The sequence below is a fragment of the Polyodon spathula genome, chromosome 5, assembly GCF_017654505.1.
Source record: "Polyodon spathula isolate WHYD16114869_AA chromosome 5, ASM1765450v1, whole genome shotgun sequence".
NCBI lineage: Eukaryota > Metazoa > Chordata > Actinopteri > Acipenseriformes > Polyodontidae > Polyodon > Polyodon spathula.
The window spans coordinates 6,443,636-6,462,659 of record NC_054538.1 but is presented as its reverse complement, the minus strand read 5'-3'; the positions used below and the strand labels follow the sequence as shown (position 1 = coordinate 6,462,659).

The 19,024-nt window shown below is 39.6% G+C and overlaps 1 protein-coding gene across 2 annotated transcripts in view; it reads right to left on the bottom strand.

Annotated features, from left to right (window-relative positions):
• Positions 1 to 1,487: 1,487 nt before the first annotated feature.
• The window catches only part of LOC121315485 (cyclin-dependent kinase 19-like), a 54,198-nt gene continuing 36,661 nt past the window's right edge, over positions 1,488 to 19,024 (bottom strand). For both annotated transcript variants that reach the window (XM_041249607.1, XM_041249608.1), the window contains 9 exons: positions 15,167 to 15,224; positions 14,775 to 14,906; positions 12,571 to 12,714; positions 11,581 to 11,650; positions 11,142 to 11,214; positions 10,952 to 11,049; positions 10,377 to 10,455; positions 5,415 to 5,765; positions 1,488 to 3,000 (listed from right to left, as the gene is read on the bottom strand). In XM_041249607.1, coding sequence (XP_041105541.1) covers positions 2,875 to 3,000; positions 5,415 to 5,765; positions 10,377 to 10,455; positions 10,952 to 11,049; positions 11,142 to 11,214; positions 11,581 to 11,650; positions 12,571 to 12,714; positions 14,775 to 14,906; positions 15,167 to 15,224 — 1,131 coding nt within the window. In that variant the 3' untranslated portion in view covers positions 1,488 to 2,874. The remainder of the gene's footprint in view (positions 3,001 to 5,414; positions 5,766 to 10,376; positions 10,456 to 10,951; positions 11,050 to 11,141; positions 11,215 to 11,580; positions 11,651 to 12,570; positions 12,715 to 14,774; positions 14,907 to 15,166; positions 15,225 to 19,024) is intronic.

The window sequence follows — 19,024 nt, the reverse complement described above, 5'->3', positions numbered from 1 at the left end:
TGCTCTTTTTCTTTGGAACTCACTCTTTGACTGTACTGCAGTCTGCAGTTTATTATAATATACTGTACTTTTATAGATCAATTTGATCTCTATATTTACCTATTTTATTGGATTATATTTCTTTCTGTATCTACAGAATGTTTTACCTGATTGTTATTCATTGTTTTCTTCTAATATTGATTTGTGTTTTGTTTTACACAGAGCCTTGAGACACCTAGGTGTGAACGGCACTATAATAAATTAAAGTTATTATTATTATTATTATTATTATTATTATTATTATTAAATAAAGACTTACATTACATGTCAGATTTGCAGCAGAGTGCGTAAGTATTGTGAAGATAAGACTTGATCTTGACAGGCTTGTGGCCACATCTTTTTGTTTGGACCAAGAAAAGAAAAAACAAAGAAAAAACAAACAAAAAAAAATGTACGTGTGTTTGTGTGTGTGTGTATATATATATATATATATACACACATACACGCAGTACATAAAATAATAAACACATTATTTTAACAAAGTAGACAAGATATTACTTATGTTTATATAATATCTTAAATCAGAGAACAGTGCCTTTTCCGATATTCTGTTGCCCTGGTTGTCTGCAACACAGAAGTACCAGACTGAATCCCTTTGTCATCACACATGGACTGATACACAGCAAGTCTGGCTGGCTGGCTGGCTGGCTGGCTGGCAATACATGCTGATAAAATGTGTCAATTGTTCTGGAAGCGTTTTCAGCGAGTAACAAACGAGTGACATAACCACTAACAGGCTGGGGTGGCCTTTGTCAGTCAATGACAGTGAGGCAATAAACATAACAAAGTCTTTATAATGAAACCCTATTACTACTAGAACATGTATCACTGGAACCCTCATTGTTCTAGATTACCATGAATGTGTTCCTCTCGTTGTACTTTTTAAAATGCAATTTCTCTCTCACACACACGCATTTAGAAAACGTAAACTACTGCTTCCTGGTATCTTACTTCCTGTGCCAGCTCCCCCAGCTTCCCCCCCCCATGCTCGCCTGAGTGTAGTTGTTTAGGAAGCTGTAGTGTTACATTTCAAAATTCTGCATGTACATAACCAAAGTAAAAAATAAATAAATAAAAACAATCCCTCAAAATAAATACAGGTATCTACACATATCAGAACAATAACAAAGGGACCAGTGATGAAAGATACAAAATAGTATTTTTTATGGAAAGTTCATATCTGATATGTATATATATATATATATATATATATATATATATATATATATATATATATATATATATATATATATATATATATATATATATATTATATATATATATATATATATCATATAAGTATCACTACTAAACACACTGTTGGTACAGACCAATTACAAGCATATATACTATGAGTCACTTTAACCCTAGTATATTGATAGTGATGATTTGTGGCAAACCATGGCGCTGGGTAATGTCGTATATATGATACTCAGTGAAATTGACGTGTTTTTCACACAGGCGTGTCAGTGGTTGATGCGGCTGATGCCAGGCAGCACTCCCAGCGCTTCTAAAAGGGTTCCCCGTGTTAACAATCAGTGTCCCTATATAGCCATAAGAGGTCACTGTGGCGTCAGTTTCGCTATTCCTGTGCTCCCCATAAGAACACGAGGTTTGCTTCCAAGATTACGTTTTGTTTGGCATCATGCAGCAGGACAGATAGCACACAAAGGGGAAGCTTAAAAAATAAGTGCCTATAGAACACTGATTTAATTTCCCCACTGTGGTTCTCAAAGTCAAACACAATGACCAGGTCTAATGGAAAGCTTAAAAGGACATCTTTTTTCAAGGGTAAACCCAAATGACAAGCTGACCAGGTCAGTCTTAATCGAGGTTTCACTATACTGTTCTTTACAGTACGCTGTAACAGCACAGTGAAAACCTGTAGGGGCAGGGTTAAAAGTAGCATGAAAGGTATTAATGATAATGCTCTGTCTGTTGCATTTGTAACTTTGCATAAAAAAGCAATGCTAATGAAAGGAAAAAAAGACCCCTTTGTACAGTGACAACATTGATGTGGCAGCTTTTGAAGGCAGCTAAACGTCTGGCTTTCCAGTAATGTAGGGAGTATTTGACCCGGTGTGGCACAGCAGCGTGATCGGTTTTATTGCCCAGCGTACTTGCTGAACAGCAGCCGGTTGCTGTGCTTCTCTCCAGAAAAGAGACTGAAAGAGGAGTAGAATCTCTCAGCATATCTTTGCACAAAACGTATTCCCTGCAAGGTCATCAGCTGCCGCTTGTAAGAAGTTGTTTTTAAAAAAAGTAGATTGCAGAGGAAGAGTTGTGTTTTCAGGTAATGATATCCAAGAGTAAAATTGTACAGTGCATGAAAAGGTTTCCTTGAACATAATGGTGTTCTCCTGTGTTTCTCATCCCATAAGTCTAGTATACAAAATCATTTACAAAACAATAAGCTTGTAGTAAACTTAAAACTCTACGAACAAAATAACAGGGTCTCGTTACCACATAGAAAAGGTGCTGTATAGATATACACAGAGCTGCAATTCTATTCGAAGAGCTATAGTTCACACTGGTCTTTTGTGCATAAAGGACCGGGTTAGACAGACCTGCATGCTGAACCTAATGCAACAAAATTCCAGACTGATTTCTTTTTTTTTTTTTTTCTCATGTGTTTAAAAGTAGTTTTCTTTCAATTAAATTATTATTTAGCTCTGGGTAAAGGACAGTTGTCTGGGTCACAGTCTTTTTGGTTCCTCTTTGCAGTTTAATTTCACTTCATATTGCTGGAGTCTGGAGTCCACGGCGAGTTGCAGCTCACACACACACACACACACACACACACACACACACACACACACACACACACACTGCTTGTTAGTACCGATGAGATTGGTGTGAATACTGAGAGCTCTGCTGAGATGAAGTTGAGTATCCCATAGTATTCTGGGACTGTGATGACCCCTGGACGTTGCTTTGGTAACCCAGGCGGGAACTTGAGTGCTGGGAAAACAAAGAGAAATACATAATTTATTACCCTCTGCTAGGATAATGTGAAGGATGCCATTCATGTGTTGGTGTTACGTGTTCCTTCTGCTATTTCTATAATCAGTTGCACACCAATCTGGATTGTATCCCTACGGCCAAAAGTGTTGCATAACGAAAACTTTTAGGGTTTAGTCACAATTAAAAAATAAAATAAAATAACAACTATATGAACATAAATTTAGATCTTTTATTTAACATAATGTAACCAAAAAAACTACAAAATGATAATAAAAAAAAAGTCTACCGGAAGCCATAATAGTAATACAGTATTTCATGTTAGATTTTCAATCATTGTCAATTTTTGTCAAGTATGTGGAAAACGACAAATTGGTATGTAATTAATTAGGTTAGTGTGACACTATTCAGTAGGTTTCATTCGACTTTATGAAGCAACATTAGTTAATTCCATTCAGAACTTTTGACTACAGCTGTAAAGCCAAACGCATGATTTCCATGTTAAGCTTTTTTGGGGAAAAAACAACATCCACCTTAGCTAGGTATTTTTGTTGTGGTTCATAGCCTAACATCATTAAGACTGATGTACATACTATAAGCAGGAATCACAATAAATCATGCACGGTTTAAATTGTTTCAAATTAATAAGAGATGACAAAGGACTGGAAACTACACTGTTGTTGACCTGTGGGTTTTATTTTACCAATAGAATTTATTTAAATCTAGAAAAGATTCATCCTAATTCTCTTGAGTGGTGTAAAAAAACCAACAAACAACAAAAAGAACGTTTACACACTAAACAGCCCTCACATGCATGCTACCTCCTCTTTGAGACGGCAAGACTGACCAAGTTACATCTACCAAATGTATGGAAGCAAAAACTGTAGCAGGGTGTCACTCTGGGTCATCTGGGTTATTTATAGCTCTGCTGAGAAGTGACTGGATCAGCTCAGCTGTCCATGTGCGGGATCAGCCTTTTCTATAAATATAGGCACGCAACGCAAGGTGACAGATTACAACACCACACAAGGTTTCCAAGCATGTAAAGAACATAAGAACATAAGAAAGTTTACAAACGAGAGGAGGCCATTCGGCTCATCTTGCTCGTTTGGTTGTTAGTAGCTTATTGATCCCAGAATCTCATCAAGCAGCTTCTTGAAGGATCCCAGGGTGTCAGCTTCAACAACATTACTGGGGAGTTGATTCCAGACCCTCACAATTCTCTGTGTAAAAAAGTGCCTCCTATTTTCTGTTCTGAATGCCCCTTTGTCTAATCTCCATTTGTGACCCCTGGTCCTTGTTTCTTTTTTCAGGCTAAAAAAGTCCCTGAAGAGATTAACCTGGGAAGTCCTGTCCTTTGACAATGAGCTCACAGTGTGTCCGAATCCCTCTGTCCTGTTACAGTCAGCGTACGAGTACAACCCTGTCTTGGAAAAAGTTTTGTCTTGTTCCTCTGATTTTATTCCCCTGTAGCTACTGTAGGTAGCAAAGAATAGAATTAGAGAATTATTACTGATCCCTGTTTTAAAAAGATGACAAAGTCACTGCAGCTGTTACTTATTACTACCATTAACCAGATGGCTCTTCATACTTCGCGTTCTAGTTTAGTTTTGTGCACCAGGGTCTGATGTGATTGTGTGAATTTATGCTGGTGCAAATATATATATTCAGTTAATTGCCACTTTAAAAACTCTTTGGGTTTACTACTAAAATAGTGGATTTACAGCTACACATACTGACCCACCAGTGTCCTGAATGTCTTTCATTACTTTTTGCCACTGTCCTAATCCTTTCACTTTCACTTTTCCAGAACTCCGGAGGAGGATGTCAATAACTATCACTTTCTACAGAGAATTATTTTACAGTCATGCATTTGCAATGGTTCTCTAAAAAGATTGAAAGTCTATCAGGTGATATCTGGGAAATACTCCAGTGTGCACTATGTTATGTAATGTTTACCACCCAAAGCCCTGATCCCCTATTTCTGAGCATAATACTGTACAGCACTAACTCTTAAAAATTGTGGGAAAATGCACAGCGACTAATGTATTTGATTAAAACAAATTCATGCCTTTTATGCCTTTGTCTCTTCTCATCTTTTTTTTTAGTATTAGACTTGGCCAACACTTCACGTTTTATTTTTTTGCATCCATGTTGTTTTAAGCGTAAATCTTCAGAGGCCTGCCTGAATCACTCCGTAACTATCTAGCTCAGTAGTACTCAACTCTGGCCCTCGCGATTCATTCCAGTCCTGGTCTTTATTGCAACCAGGTTCTAAATTAGTTAATTGCCTCTTAGCGGCTTCAATTAACTACATTTGAACCTGCTTGGACTGGATTAGATCTCGAGGGCCAGAGCTGAGTACCACTGATCTAGCACGTTTGTTTGTTGTGGATGAACAGTATAAAGCAGACCTGGTATCCAGACTGCATGACGCCTGTGCTGGTTCCGGACTGCATGACGCCTGTGCTGGTTCCGGACTGCATGACACCCGTGCCTGTGTTGGCTCCAGACTGCACAACACCCGTGCTGGTTCCGGACTGCATGATGCCCGTGCCCGTACTGGTCCCAGACTGCATGATGCCTGTGCCCGTGCTGGTTCCGGAGGGACCGAGGCGAGGTTTCTTGTTGGGAGGCACCTGATCCTGGCTGTGCTGCAGCTCTGCCCCCGCTGTGCCCCCCCCAGTTCCTGCTGTCCCGTTTGTCTGCGTGCTGCTCTGCTGCTGAGCTTGTACTGGGGCTGTCTGCTGCTGGGCCTGCTGGTTCTACACAGAAAGAAGATTGTATCAAGAGCTTCCTGCAGGTACAGCAGCTACATGGAGAATACTGCACAACTTCTAAATGCAAAGCTGCCAGTCACAGCGTACAGTAAAACAGTGCAGGTGTGGTGTGTCGGTACAGGATAAGAAGGGGGTTTTGTTAGGCTTCACCCAGTATGTGATACAAACTTGAAAATCTCCTTTTTCAATTGTTATGCTCTGACTAACAAATCTTTGCATCTCAGTGAACTTTATCCGGTCTTGATCTTGATCTTCTCTATCTGAAACCTAGCACTCTGTAAATGACATGCACTCGCTGCATCTAGCCTCCACTAAGGGCTATTCCTTCTTTGACAAACCTCGCCTCACTGGCTGAGGTGGGGGCACTGCTGTTATTGCAATTCCCTGCTCTCTTCCTCAGTTCTTTATTTGCCTGCCTTTTGAGCATCTCACCATAAAGCTCCCCTCTCCCATTTCCCTTACCCTTGCTGTTTTCTGCAGTCCACCTAAGAACAACTCTGCTTTTATTACAGTTTTCAGAATTCCTCTCCCTCGTCTGCACTTCATCTGACAAAATACTACTCCTACGTGTCTTCAACATTCATGTTGACTTCCCTTCCTCCCCCTTAGTGACTGACTTCAACACGCTTCTGGATTGTCTTGGACTCTCTTAATCTGTCAACGTCTCCACTCACACCCGGGAATACACCCTGGATCATCACTAGGGGCCTTGATGTCTCCAATTTCTCCGTCTCAGATGTCTCTCTCTCTCTGACCATTTCCTAATCACTGCTAATATTAATCTCCCTGCTCCTTCCTCTGCTGCTGATACTGTTGTCTCCTTCCATCCCAAGAAAATGCAGAATCCTCTGAAACTCTCAGAATGTGTCTCTGCATCCCCTCTAACTGGTACTCTCCCATCCTCAGTTGATGATGCGGTGACCCTCTACAACAACAACCTTACTCATATCATTGACACTGTTGCCGAGCTTACAACCAGAACTGTCAAGAAAGATCGAAACTGCCCATGGTACACCCTTGAACTTTGACTGCTTAAATCTGCATGCTGCGAGCTCGATCGCAAGTGGAGGTCATCTGGACTAACGTTTCAAAGAGAGATCTGGACTGACCATCTCACAAGCTACAGGCATGTGCTTGCCGCAGCCAGGGTGAAATACTTCTCTGAAATCATAACTATGGGACACGGTAAACCCAATGTTCTCGTTAAGACCATTAACCAAATCCTACATCCAGCCACGACAGATCCAACTCCCGTCCATCCTCCTCTCTCTTACCTGTCACGATTTCTCCTCTTTCTTTTGGAACAAAATTGACAACATCTATTCTACCCTCTCCTGCCACAAACCCAGTTTACTAATTGACCACCTTGACGCTCCTCCTTCTTCCCTCTCTCCATTGCTGATGTTTCCGGCTTACTGTTGAAATCAACTACTGTCACGTGCCCCCTGGACCCCTGGCTGACTAACCTTGTCCATCTCTGTGCTTCTGATCTAGCTCCCTCCATTATGCACACTCTCAACCTGTCAATTGACTCTGGCTCGGTTCCTGCTGCCCTCAAGCTTGCCCGAGTTATGCCGGCACTCAAAAAACCCTCCCTTGACCCGGCTGACTTTCAAAAGGGCTGTAGCCAGTCAGCTGATGAAACATATCATGGACAACAACCTGCTTGAATCTCTACAGTCTCACAGTACTGAATCACAGACCTGAAACTGCTCTGCTATGGATTGTGAATGATCTCCTGCTCATGATCTCCTGCTGGTGCTCCCTCTGTGCTTGTCCTCCTTGACCTAACAGCTGCTTTTGACACCACAGACCATGGCATTCTTCTTGACCCCCTTCAGAAGTATGCTGGGATCTCTGGAACATGTCTCTCCTGGATGTTCTCTTACCTATCCGGACGCATGCAGTCTGTTTTCTATGCTGGACGCAGAGGTGTTGCAAACCCAGTCACTTGTGGTCCCCCAAGGATATATTCTTGGGCCCCTTATCTTCAATATCTACATGCTTCCCTTGGGTCACCTCATCTGCCAATATAGCCTCATGTTTCACTCCTATGTTGACAACACTCAACTCTACTTAAAACCTGACCCTGGTAGCCCCTCTGCCATGGTCTGGCTCTCTGCCTGCATTCAAGACATCAAAGCCTAGATGTCTGCCAATTTTCTTAAACTGAACACTAGCAAATCTGAATTCCTTCTAGTGGGATCTAAAATAAAGAATCTAAATATTGCTGCCCTGAACCTCGGAAACTGTCTGCTGCTGCCTTCCCCCACAGTACGAAGCCTTGGTGTACTTCTTGACAGCAACCTCTCCTTTGATGCCCACATCTCCTCCTTGGTCAAATTTTCCTATTCCATCTTCAAAACATCTCCAAAAGTCCATCCCTACCTTTCCCTCCCAGATGCAGGATACTTTGTCTCCTCTCGACTCGACTACTGCAGCTCTCTATATAGTGGTCTCCCAGCACAGACCATAAACCGACTGCAGCTAGTCCAGAATGCTGCTGCCAGGATCAAGCAGGTGTACTCAAACTTTTGACTGGTACTGTGTACACATTATATATATATATATATATATATATATATATATATATATATATATATATATATATATATATATATATATATATATATGTGTAGGTCCATATTGATAATCTTGCAAAAAAATTGAAATTCACGGTTTCTTTTATAAACTCCAGTCTTGTTTTTCTGTAGTTACAAAAAAAGGCTAACTGCTTGTACATTCTTACCAGAAATTGATTATGGGGACATAATCTATAGGTTTGCACCGACCTTAACATTAAGCAAACTGGATCCTATATATTATGCAGCCTTGAGATACATTACGAATTCAAGTTACAGTACTCATCATTGTGTGTTAAACAGTTTGGTTGGACGGACCTCCTTGGCTTTGCGAAGGTTGAAGCACTGGTATATTCTGTTATATAAGGCTATTCATTGTAAATTACCTCCATATATAAATTAATACTTTATAGTCGCTTTTTGTAAAAACAGTATTAGATCGCATACATTTTTTAATTTCACGGTTCTTGAAGTGCGTACAGAGGCTGGTAAAAGTTCATCTGCCTATTTTGCTCCTTGGTCTTGGAATGATTTACAATCTAAACTTAACTTGCAGTCCTGAATAACTTCAGTACAGTTTAAGAGTAAGCTGCACGATTATCTACTTGAGAGTTGTGCATGTTCTAAGTACTGTTTGCTACTATTTGATTGTTGACTGTTTCACTGATTGTTGACTGTATTATTCCGATTTGTATTGTATTTTTGTACCGTGTTTTATTGTGTTTCTGCTGCCTTTCTTGGCTAGGTCGCACTCGCATTTTAATCTCAATGTGTTTACCTAGTAAAATAAAGGGTTAATATTAAATATATATATATATATATATATATATATATATATATATATATATATATATATATATATATATATATATATATATATATATATACACACACACAGCTGCAGTCAAAAGTTTACATACCCAGATGGACATTTCTAATTTCTCAAAAAACAAAATTATAGGAAAAATCTTTTGCAGCAGAAGTTTTGCTATTGTGGATGAGGAAAAGAAAGTTACAAGTAATTATTTATTTGTTTATTTCAATAATTTTTTTTGAAAAACTCCACAAATGCTAATTCAAAAGTATTCATACCCTGACAAAGAAAATGAAATCAATGGCTAGTTGATGCAATAACTTTTTTATTTTATTTTTTATTTAGTAGTCGCCTTTTGTTTTTTTGCTTGCTTGTTTGTTTTTGTTTTTTTTTATAATTTTCTCCCTATTTAGAATTATTTTTAGCCTCAGTTCACCGCTACCACCCCAGTGGTGCCTCGAACACACGCTGTCCTCCGAAGCGTGTGACGTCCGCTGACACTGCAGGCTCACCATGCATCAGAGGACAAGGCAGCCCTGGGCAGCTTACAGGCAAGCCCACAGGCACCCTGCCAGGCTCCAGGCGTCGCTGGTGCGAGGTGAACCATTTTGCGAATCCATTTTGATAGTAAAATTTATTGCAGCAATTTCTGCTTCAAACTTCAAACTTGAAGCGGGTTTGGTTGCTGATGACATATGCAAAGTTTCAGATGAATCAGTTCACTGTACTGGTACCCAAGAAGAAGATTTTGAAAGGTTTTTCCAAAAAAATTGGGTTTTTTTCGCATCTGAACTATAATCTAAATGGGGTGATAGCTGCCATGTTTCATGTTGATTGGTTACAGCGCGTGCAAACAGGAGCAGTATAATGTATAATAATAAAAAAAAATTAAAAGAATTTAAATAAAAATTTAAAAAAATACAAAAATCTTTACAATAAAAATAGGCATCCCAAGCCAGCACAAAAGCCTAATAATAATAATAATAATAGCATCAGTAATAAAACAAACTTGAATGAGATGGATGCAGTAATTGTAGCAATTAAATATGAGATTAAAACCAAGATTAAAATTTGTAATCGCAAGATTAATTTTTGAACCGCTTGAAAGCTTTTTCTGTATATCTACAGCGAACATTGGGGAATTGTATGTACTGTTCAAACAGTACAACATGAAACAGTATAACAATGTATTTTTTTTACCTTCTCAACCTTTTCTTCTGGTTCATCTTCACTTAAAAATTCTCTTTTAGGGTATGGGATTTGACAGCCAGCAAACACACTGCGCACAGAGGAAAAAAGCGAGAGAAAGTGAGAGTTATTCCCCACTCCCACTTCTCTTACACAAGTCCATGCACAGGTACTCACACACACATGCAGTCTGGGAGCTAAACATCAGAGTTTCCTATGAATTTGAGAACCATGAACTCCCTAATGGTGGTATTATTCAACACAATAATCAAAAACTCAACACAAATCGACACTTTAAATAGTTGTTATTCTCAGGTCCACAGGTGCATGGTAAAGCATCCCCCCCACACACACACACAAACACACACACCAAATAGACACAGACACTGTGTGCACAGAACAAAAAAAAGGTACCATTAAATATTAACACCTTAGTATAACCACTACTGTATAAAAAACTCTTCTTCTTCTTATTTTGTTTTCCACTAGGAGGGGACACAATAAAAGCTATTCAGAATTGTGGCACAGCACACAAGAATGAGAATGTAAGAGAGGAGTGCAGGCAAGGTGACAGAGCAAGTGCATACTCAGAAGCAGGTAAAGGGTCCTCTTGGAAGTAGGGATCCTGCAATGCCTGCTCCGAGGTGATCCTTTTCGTGGGATCCATAGTGAGCAGTTTTTGGAGCTGAAATATCAGAGACAAGGAAAGTTAAGTAAGAAATGTAATACTCAGACTGATTTAATATATACTGTACAGGTAATGCATTTAATACGTACCAGAAGAAAAACCTTGCTGTCAGGTTTTACTTTATGCTTCTCCATATATTTAATGAGGCTGCTGTTTGCATACCTGTGCAAGAAAAAAAAAGATTTCAATAGCTGTCTTAGTTAATGGTATTTGTTTACGGAAACTGTTTTAGAGACTATTAGTTCATTTCCATTTAATATTCATTGATATTTGATTAATTGGAAATCTTAAGATTAAAACCAGTGTCTTGTGTGCTGTTTATTGCACATGATCTAGAGTGAACCATTAACCAGATCTTATAATTTAAAGGATTTAGTGAGATTGGGTGGATGGAACAAGCTAGTCCTCTGTCTTGCTAACTCAGGGATCACAACAAGGTGGTCAACAATAAGCGAATCTCCACCCCCTCCCACCACACAATGCATAGGAGCACACAGCAGCTAAAACCACACAGACTAGCTAACTCACGTCGTTCTCCTGAAGTCTTTCTGAAGCGTTGGGTATTCCGGCATTTTTCTGATATCTTCCCAGTCTTTATCTGGCAAAAAAAGTGTACCGAATTAAATGCAAAAAGTATAAGACAGCCCTAATTTCTTCACAAAGCTGTTGCTGCAGTCATGTAACAAGTACAAATAGCTCTAGATTTCTGCGACTAACTATTTGACTGCCCTGTCTCTGAATGAGAGTACCCAGTCTAGATTATGCTCTAGGAACACAAAGCGCTATGATGTTGCAAGCTACGAGTATAATATTTAAAACAATTTCAGGGAAGCAATCTTATGTTCTGGGAGGAGAGCTACCCCAAACTATAATACATGACAGTAGTGTGTCCAGAAATTGCATTGAAAGACAAATCGGCATAGAGAATTACAGACACTATCTAGAGTAGCTTCTTTAGGCAGGTCTGAGATGCAGTTCAGCAAACAACATCAATGTAATCATGATCAAGAAGCCAAAAGATGGATGATCACTTTCCTGCACAGACATACAACTCCCACTTCGGTACAACACCCAGGTTTTCAACTGACACCTTTTACTTGTCTATTAATGTAGACTGTAAAAGTAAGATACTGTAAGGACTAATCCACACACAGAGTTACCCAAATTCGGTTTCAAAGGTGTAGTGTGAAGTAATGAGATTTTAAATGAACCACTAGTAGAGGCCAACCTTTGCTTCATGGCCATGATCACAAAGACAGGTTTCTTTCTATTAATGGTTAGGTTATTACCTGTTTGTAAGTTTGCAGTCAAATCAGTAATCGATTTCTACTGTAAACGATGGTATCGCCAAATGCATATTAGTAAAGCTATTTGGCATGCCATTTATAAAAACAGAACAAGTGGTCCCAGTATTGAGCCCTTGTAAAGGCCTTTTTAATTTCACAAAGGTGTGAGTAAATATCATTTCTGGACACCTGTTTATTATCAGAAAGATAAGACTCAGTTAATGGAATGTACCTGCTGGGAACCCCATGACACTGAAGATCCTGTCCAGCTGGTCGTGGTGAAAGGGGTTGCTTGTTTTGATATCCTCTTGGCGACAGTGAAAGATTGGTTCTGATGTGAGAAGCTCAGCGAAGATACAGCCAATCGCCCATATATCTGTATAAGAGAGATAGAGAAAAGCCCTCAGGCATGTTCCATATATCTGTATGAGAAAGAGACAGAGCAAAGCCTTCACACATGTTCCATATATCTGTATGATAGAGACAGAGAAAAGCCCTCAGGCATGTTCCATATATCTGTATGAGAGAGAGACAGAGAAAAGCCCTCAGGCATGTTCCATATATCTGTATGAGAGAGACAGAGAAAAGCCTTCATGCATTTTGCTCAAGCAAGGGAAACAACAGGGGCCGTAAGAAGGTGTTGCATTGGTGTGAAGCCTGCTTAATTTCTATTGGTCTCTATGTCTGTATAGGATTGCAGCTCACATATTTTAATATACTGTACCTACATGATCTATTCTGGACCCAGTCTAGTCTGGGAATGCATAACAATTTCAATCAAATATTGCATTAATTTAAAAATGTTTCCCATTTAAGTATAGTACTTTGTATCAGTTTTACCATCACCATTTACTTTTACAAACAAGAGGACAGGGGAATGCTATACTTCTTTATCAAAATGTGGAAATCTTTAATTTAAATAAAACGTGACATACTGCATTGCAAGAACAAAAACATGTATGAATATGTATGAAACATTTATTGTCATAACCCTGGTTCCGTGAAATAGAAACGTAACCATTGCCGAATGGGTATTTACCTCCTAAAGACCCAAATCCTGAATATTGTATACCAAAGCTGCTCTTTGAGCCTGTGACGCAGTTGTGACCCAGCCCTTGAGGGATGAAAAGGACTGCGCTAACAGAAAAGGTGGATTTTGAGCTTCTGGGGAAACCTAGTTAATTTTGACATGGTAAGCTGAAATGGCTCCCAGATAGACCTTTAAATATAGAGGGGTATTTTCCCTCATCAAACAGGTCCTGCAAAAATTGCAGTATAACTGCCATGGGACAGGTCATGGGGTCAAACCTGAGACAGGCACCACACCTGAAGATGCCCCACTTGTACCAGTACTGGGAACATGTGGACGCTGCTCTGGAATTTTACAGGGTGTTAATAACCCTACTGGACAGTCCCAGATGGCTCCAGAGCCAGATCCAGCGCTGCAGGGTAGAGTGGGTAGATTCCTGGGAGGCAAAGAGATCTATTCTCTGTCCCAATCAAGCAAGTAGCAATGCAGTCTACAGTAACAATGTAGAGGTGCTGCCTTAGTCTGCTTAAAGACAGCAATGGGGCTGTGCAAGAGCCAAACAAGACCGGCTCAGTACCGAACCGGCGATGTAAGCACCGGTCAGTAACTGGACAGAACCGGGACGGTACTGGTTCAGTGACTTTCCGCGACTTTACACTAAAAATGTGTAAGTGTGCAGGGCTAAGATCAGGAATCCATTCAGAAAAAACAAAAACCGAGCTTGACAGAAAAGAGTGTGTGTTTCCTATTTTCAGTGAAATCAGCAACAAAGGGAAAGGCCTCCATTGTAAATGCTTGTATGTATCAATGTGCTTTTTGCTTGGTGATTATCAGCTCATATGTGCAGCTCAGTACATTACATTAGAAGGTCATTTAGTAAAGAATGAAAGAAAACAACAACTAGTGGGGAAGATTGGCATGCTTTGTGGAAAACTGTTGCTGTGTTCTGCGAAAGCATGCCAATCTTTCTGTCAGCGTCCATGATACAAGAACACTTACACTAAGTAGATACAGTTTTAATGAGAACCTGATGCCTAACAAACCAGCCATACTGTATATCGTATTGTATTGTATGACAAGGGGCTGAGAGAACCCTAATGTTGGTATTTTAATCATAAGCTACATACTGCTTTTTCTATCAATAGACAGGTCATCTGAACTGTGCTGCTGTAAATTACATTCAGTACTTCAACTAATATTGTGCGTTAATTATTTTTATTGCCATTTGGGTTTTGTTTTCTATTAAATACAATTAAACTATGTCCACTGTACCAAAAATCCCCATAACAAATTACATATAGAAATTGCTAAAATATTGTGTAATAATGTAGGCAAGATCATCTCATGTGTCTTTATATTAGTAGGCAGTAGCACAATCTAGTGCTAAGTGGGCCTGGAGTACTCACCAATGGCTTTAGTATAATGTCGGGCTCCTAGCAACAATTCTGGTGCACGATACCAAAACGTTACTACCACAGGGTCCAGATCCGCCAAGGGCTTAAGCGGTGAATTAAACAGTCTCGCAAACCCCATGTCAGCTAACGAAAAAAATGAAAGAAACAGGGGTCAATATCTTTCAACTGACAGATCCCCCCCTCCACCCTCACCCCCCCACTGATGTCTCCAGAGCAGTGGTTTACACATAACCAGTTCAGGTTTTTGTTTCAGCCTGTTCTATTATGTTTTGTAGTACTGTACGTGTTTCTGTAATATTTCTGTTGATAACCATGTTTAAAACATTACTTGACCCCCTCCCCTTCAAAAGCTTTAACCAAGGTTTCCATGGTAACAAGTTTACCTATTTTGACTCTTCCTCTTTCAGGGCCTTCTCCCATTACCAGGATGTTGGCTGGTTTCTGAAAAACAACAGAACCTGTTTTAGGGCCTCAAATGTTTTACTTTCATTGAATACACTGGTTAAATGAGTCACCTGTCATATGGGCAGATAGGTTCAAACAAGTAAGACACGTCCTTAGAAAATCAAATGTCTTGTTTTTCGAAGCAGGATAACTCATCACAATTGCAATGGCTTCTGAAAGTTACTTTTAAGCGTTTTTGTTTTTCGCTTTAAGTAGTTTTCCTTAGAGAAAACTCCCATGAGACTCTACAGCAGTGTGAAAGCCTGTTGGCGTTGGGAATATTGGGTTGGCTCCCCTATAATATATAATATATATATATATATATCATATCTCATAAATATATAGTAGATATATATATATATCGATATATATATCGATTCATTATAAACTATATTGCTAAGTCATCTTTGAAACTACCCATCACCAACCGTGTTCATGAAGTTTTTTTACAACATAAACTCGATTGATTACTCATAAACACCCTCACCTTATAGGAGTTAGTATGCCAGTTCACCCTCATTTGAAACATCCTCTCATGAGAAAACACCTCAAACTGATTCATTACATCAAGAAACACCCTCACCAGTTGAAAGTGGTGAGTACAACTCGATTCATTACTCATGAAACACCCTCACCAACTCTATTCATTACTCATGAAACACCCTCACCTTTCACAAACATCAACTCGATTCATTACTCATGAAACACCCTCACCAACTCTATTCATTACTCATGAAACACCCTCACCTTTCACCAACATAAACTCGATTGATTAATCATGAAACACCCTCACCTTTCACCAACATCAACTCGATTCATTGCTCATGAAACACCCTCACCTTTCACAAACATCAACTTGATTCATTACTCATGAAACACCCTCACCAACTCGATTCATTGCTCATGAAACACCCTCACCTTTCACAAACATCAACTTGATTCATTACTCATGAAACACCCTCACCAACTCTATTCATTACTCATGAAACACCCTCACCTTTCACCAACATCAACTCGATTCATTACTCATGAAACACCCTCACATTTCACCAGAATCAGCTCTATTCATTACTCATGAAACAACCTCACCTTTCACAAACATCAACTCAATTCATTACTCATGAAACACCCTCGCCTTTCACCAACATCAACTCGATTCATTACTCATGAAACACCCTCACCAACTCTATTCATTACTCATGAAACATCCTCATCTTTCACCAACATCAACTCAATTCATTACTCATGAAACACCCTCACATTTCACCAGAATCAGCTCTATTCATTACTCATGAAACAACCTCACCTTTCACAAACATCAACTTGATTCATTACTCATGAAACACCCTCACCAACTCTATTCATTACTCATGAAACACCCTCACCTTTCACCAACATCAACTCAATTCATTACTCATGAAACACCCTCACCTTTCACCAACATCAGCTCTATTCATTACTCATGAAACACCCTCACCAACTCTATTCATTACTCATGAAACATCCTCACCTTTCACCAACATCAACTCGATTCATTACTCATGAAACACCCTCACCTTTCACCAACATCAACTCGATTCATTACTCATGAAACACCCTCACCTTTCACCAACATCAACTCGATTCATTACTCATGAAACACCCTCACCTTTCACCAACATCAACTCGATTCATTACTCATGAAACACCCTCGCCTTTCACCAACATCAACTCGATTCATTACTCATGAAACACCCTCACCAACTCTATTCATTACTCATGAAACACCCTCACCAACTTGATTCATTACTCATGAAACACCCTCACCAACTCTATTCATTACTCATGAAACACCCTCACCAACTCATTCATTACTCATGAAACACCCTCACCAACTCGATTCATTACTCATGAAACACCCTCACCTTTCACCAACATCAACTCGATTCATTACTCATGAAACACCCTCACCAACATCAACTCGATTCATTACTCATGAAACACCCTCACCTTTCACAAACATCAACTCTATTCATTACTCATGAAACACCCTCACCAACTTATTCATAATTCATGAAACACCCTCACCTTTCACCAACATCAACTCGATTCATTACTCATGAAACACCCTCGCCTTTCACCAACATCAACTCGATTCATTACTCATGAAACACCCTCGCCTTTCACCAACATCAACTCGATTCATTACTCATGAAACACCCTCGCCTTTCATGAACATCAACTTGATTCATTACTCATGAAACACCCTCACGAACTCTATTCATTACTCATGAAACACCCTCACATTTCACCAGCATCAGCTCTATTCATTACTCATGAAACACCCTCACCTTTCACCAACATCAACTCGATTCATTACTCATGAAACACCCTCAACTTTCACCAACATCAACTTGATTCATTACTCATGAAACACCCTCACCTTTCACCATCAACTCGATTCATTACTCATGAAACACCCTCACCTTTCACAAACATCAACTCGATTCATTACTCATGAAACACCCTCACCAACTCTATTCATTACTCATGAAACACCCTCACCTTTCACAAACATCAACTCGATTCATTACTCATGAAACACCCTCACCAACTCTATTCATTACTCATGAAACACCCTCACCTTTCACAAACATCAACTCGATTCATTACTCATGAAACACCCTCACCAACTCTATTCATTACTCATGAAACACCCTCACCTTTCACCAACATCAACTCGATTCATTACTCATGAAACACCCTCACCATTCACCAACATCAACTCGATTCATTACTCATGAAACACCCTCACATTTCACCAGCATCAGCTCTATTCATTACTCATTAAACACCCTCGCCTTTCACCAACATCAACTCAATTCATTACTCATGAAACACCCTCGCCTTTCACCAACATCAACTCGATTCATTACTCATGAAACACCCTCACCAACTCTATTCATTACTCATGAAACATCCTCACCTTTCACCAAATCAACTCGATTCATTACTCATGAAACACCCTCACCTTTCACCAACATCAACTCGATTCATTACTCATGAAACACCCTCACATTTCACCAACATCAACTCTATTCATTACTCATGAAACACCCTCACCTTTCACCAACATCAACTCGATTCATTACTCATGAAACACCCTCGCCTTTCACCAACATCAACTCGATTCATTACTCATGAAACACCCTCACCAACTCTATTCATTACTCATGAAACACCCTCACCTTTCACCAACATCAACTCGATTCATTACTCATGAAACACCCTCACCTTTCACCAACATCAACTCGATTCATTACTCATGAAACACCCTCTCCAACTCTATTCATTACTCATGAAACACCCTCACCAACTTGATTCATTATTCATTACATTACATGAAACACCCTCACCAACTCTATTCATTACTCATGAAACACACTCACCAACTCTATTCATTACTCATGAAACACCCTCACCTTTCACCAACATCAACTCGATTCATTACTCATGAAACACCCTCACCTTTCACCAACATCAACTCGATTCATTACTCATGAAACATCCTCGCCTTTCACCAACATCAACTCGATTCATTACTCATGAAACACCCTCGCCTTTCACCAACATCAACTCGATTCATTACTCATGAAACACCCTCGCCTTTCACCAACATCAACTCTATTCATTACTCATGAAACACCCTCACCTTTCACCAACATCAACTCGATTCATTACTCATGAAACACCCTCACCTTTCACCAACATCAACTCGATTCATTACTCATGAAACACCCTCACCTTTCACCAACATC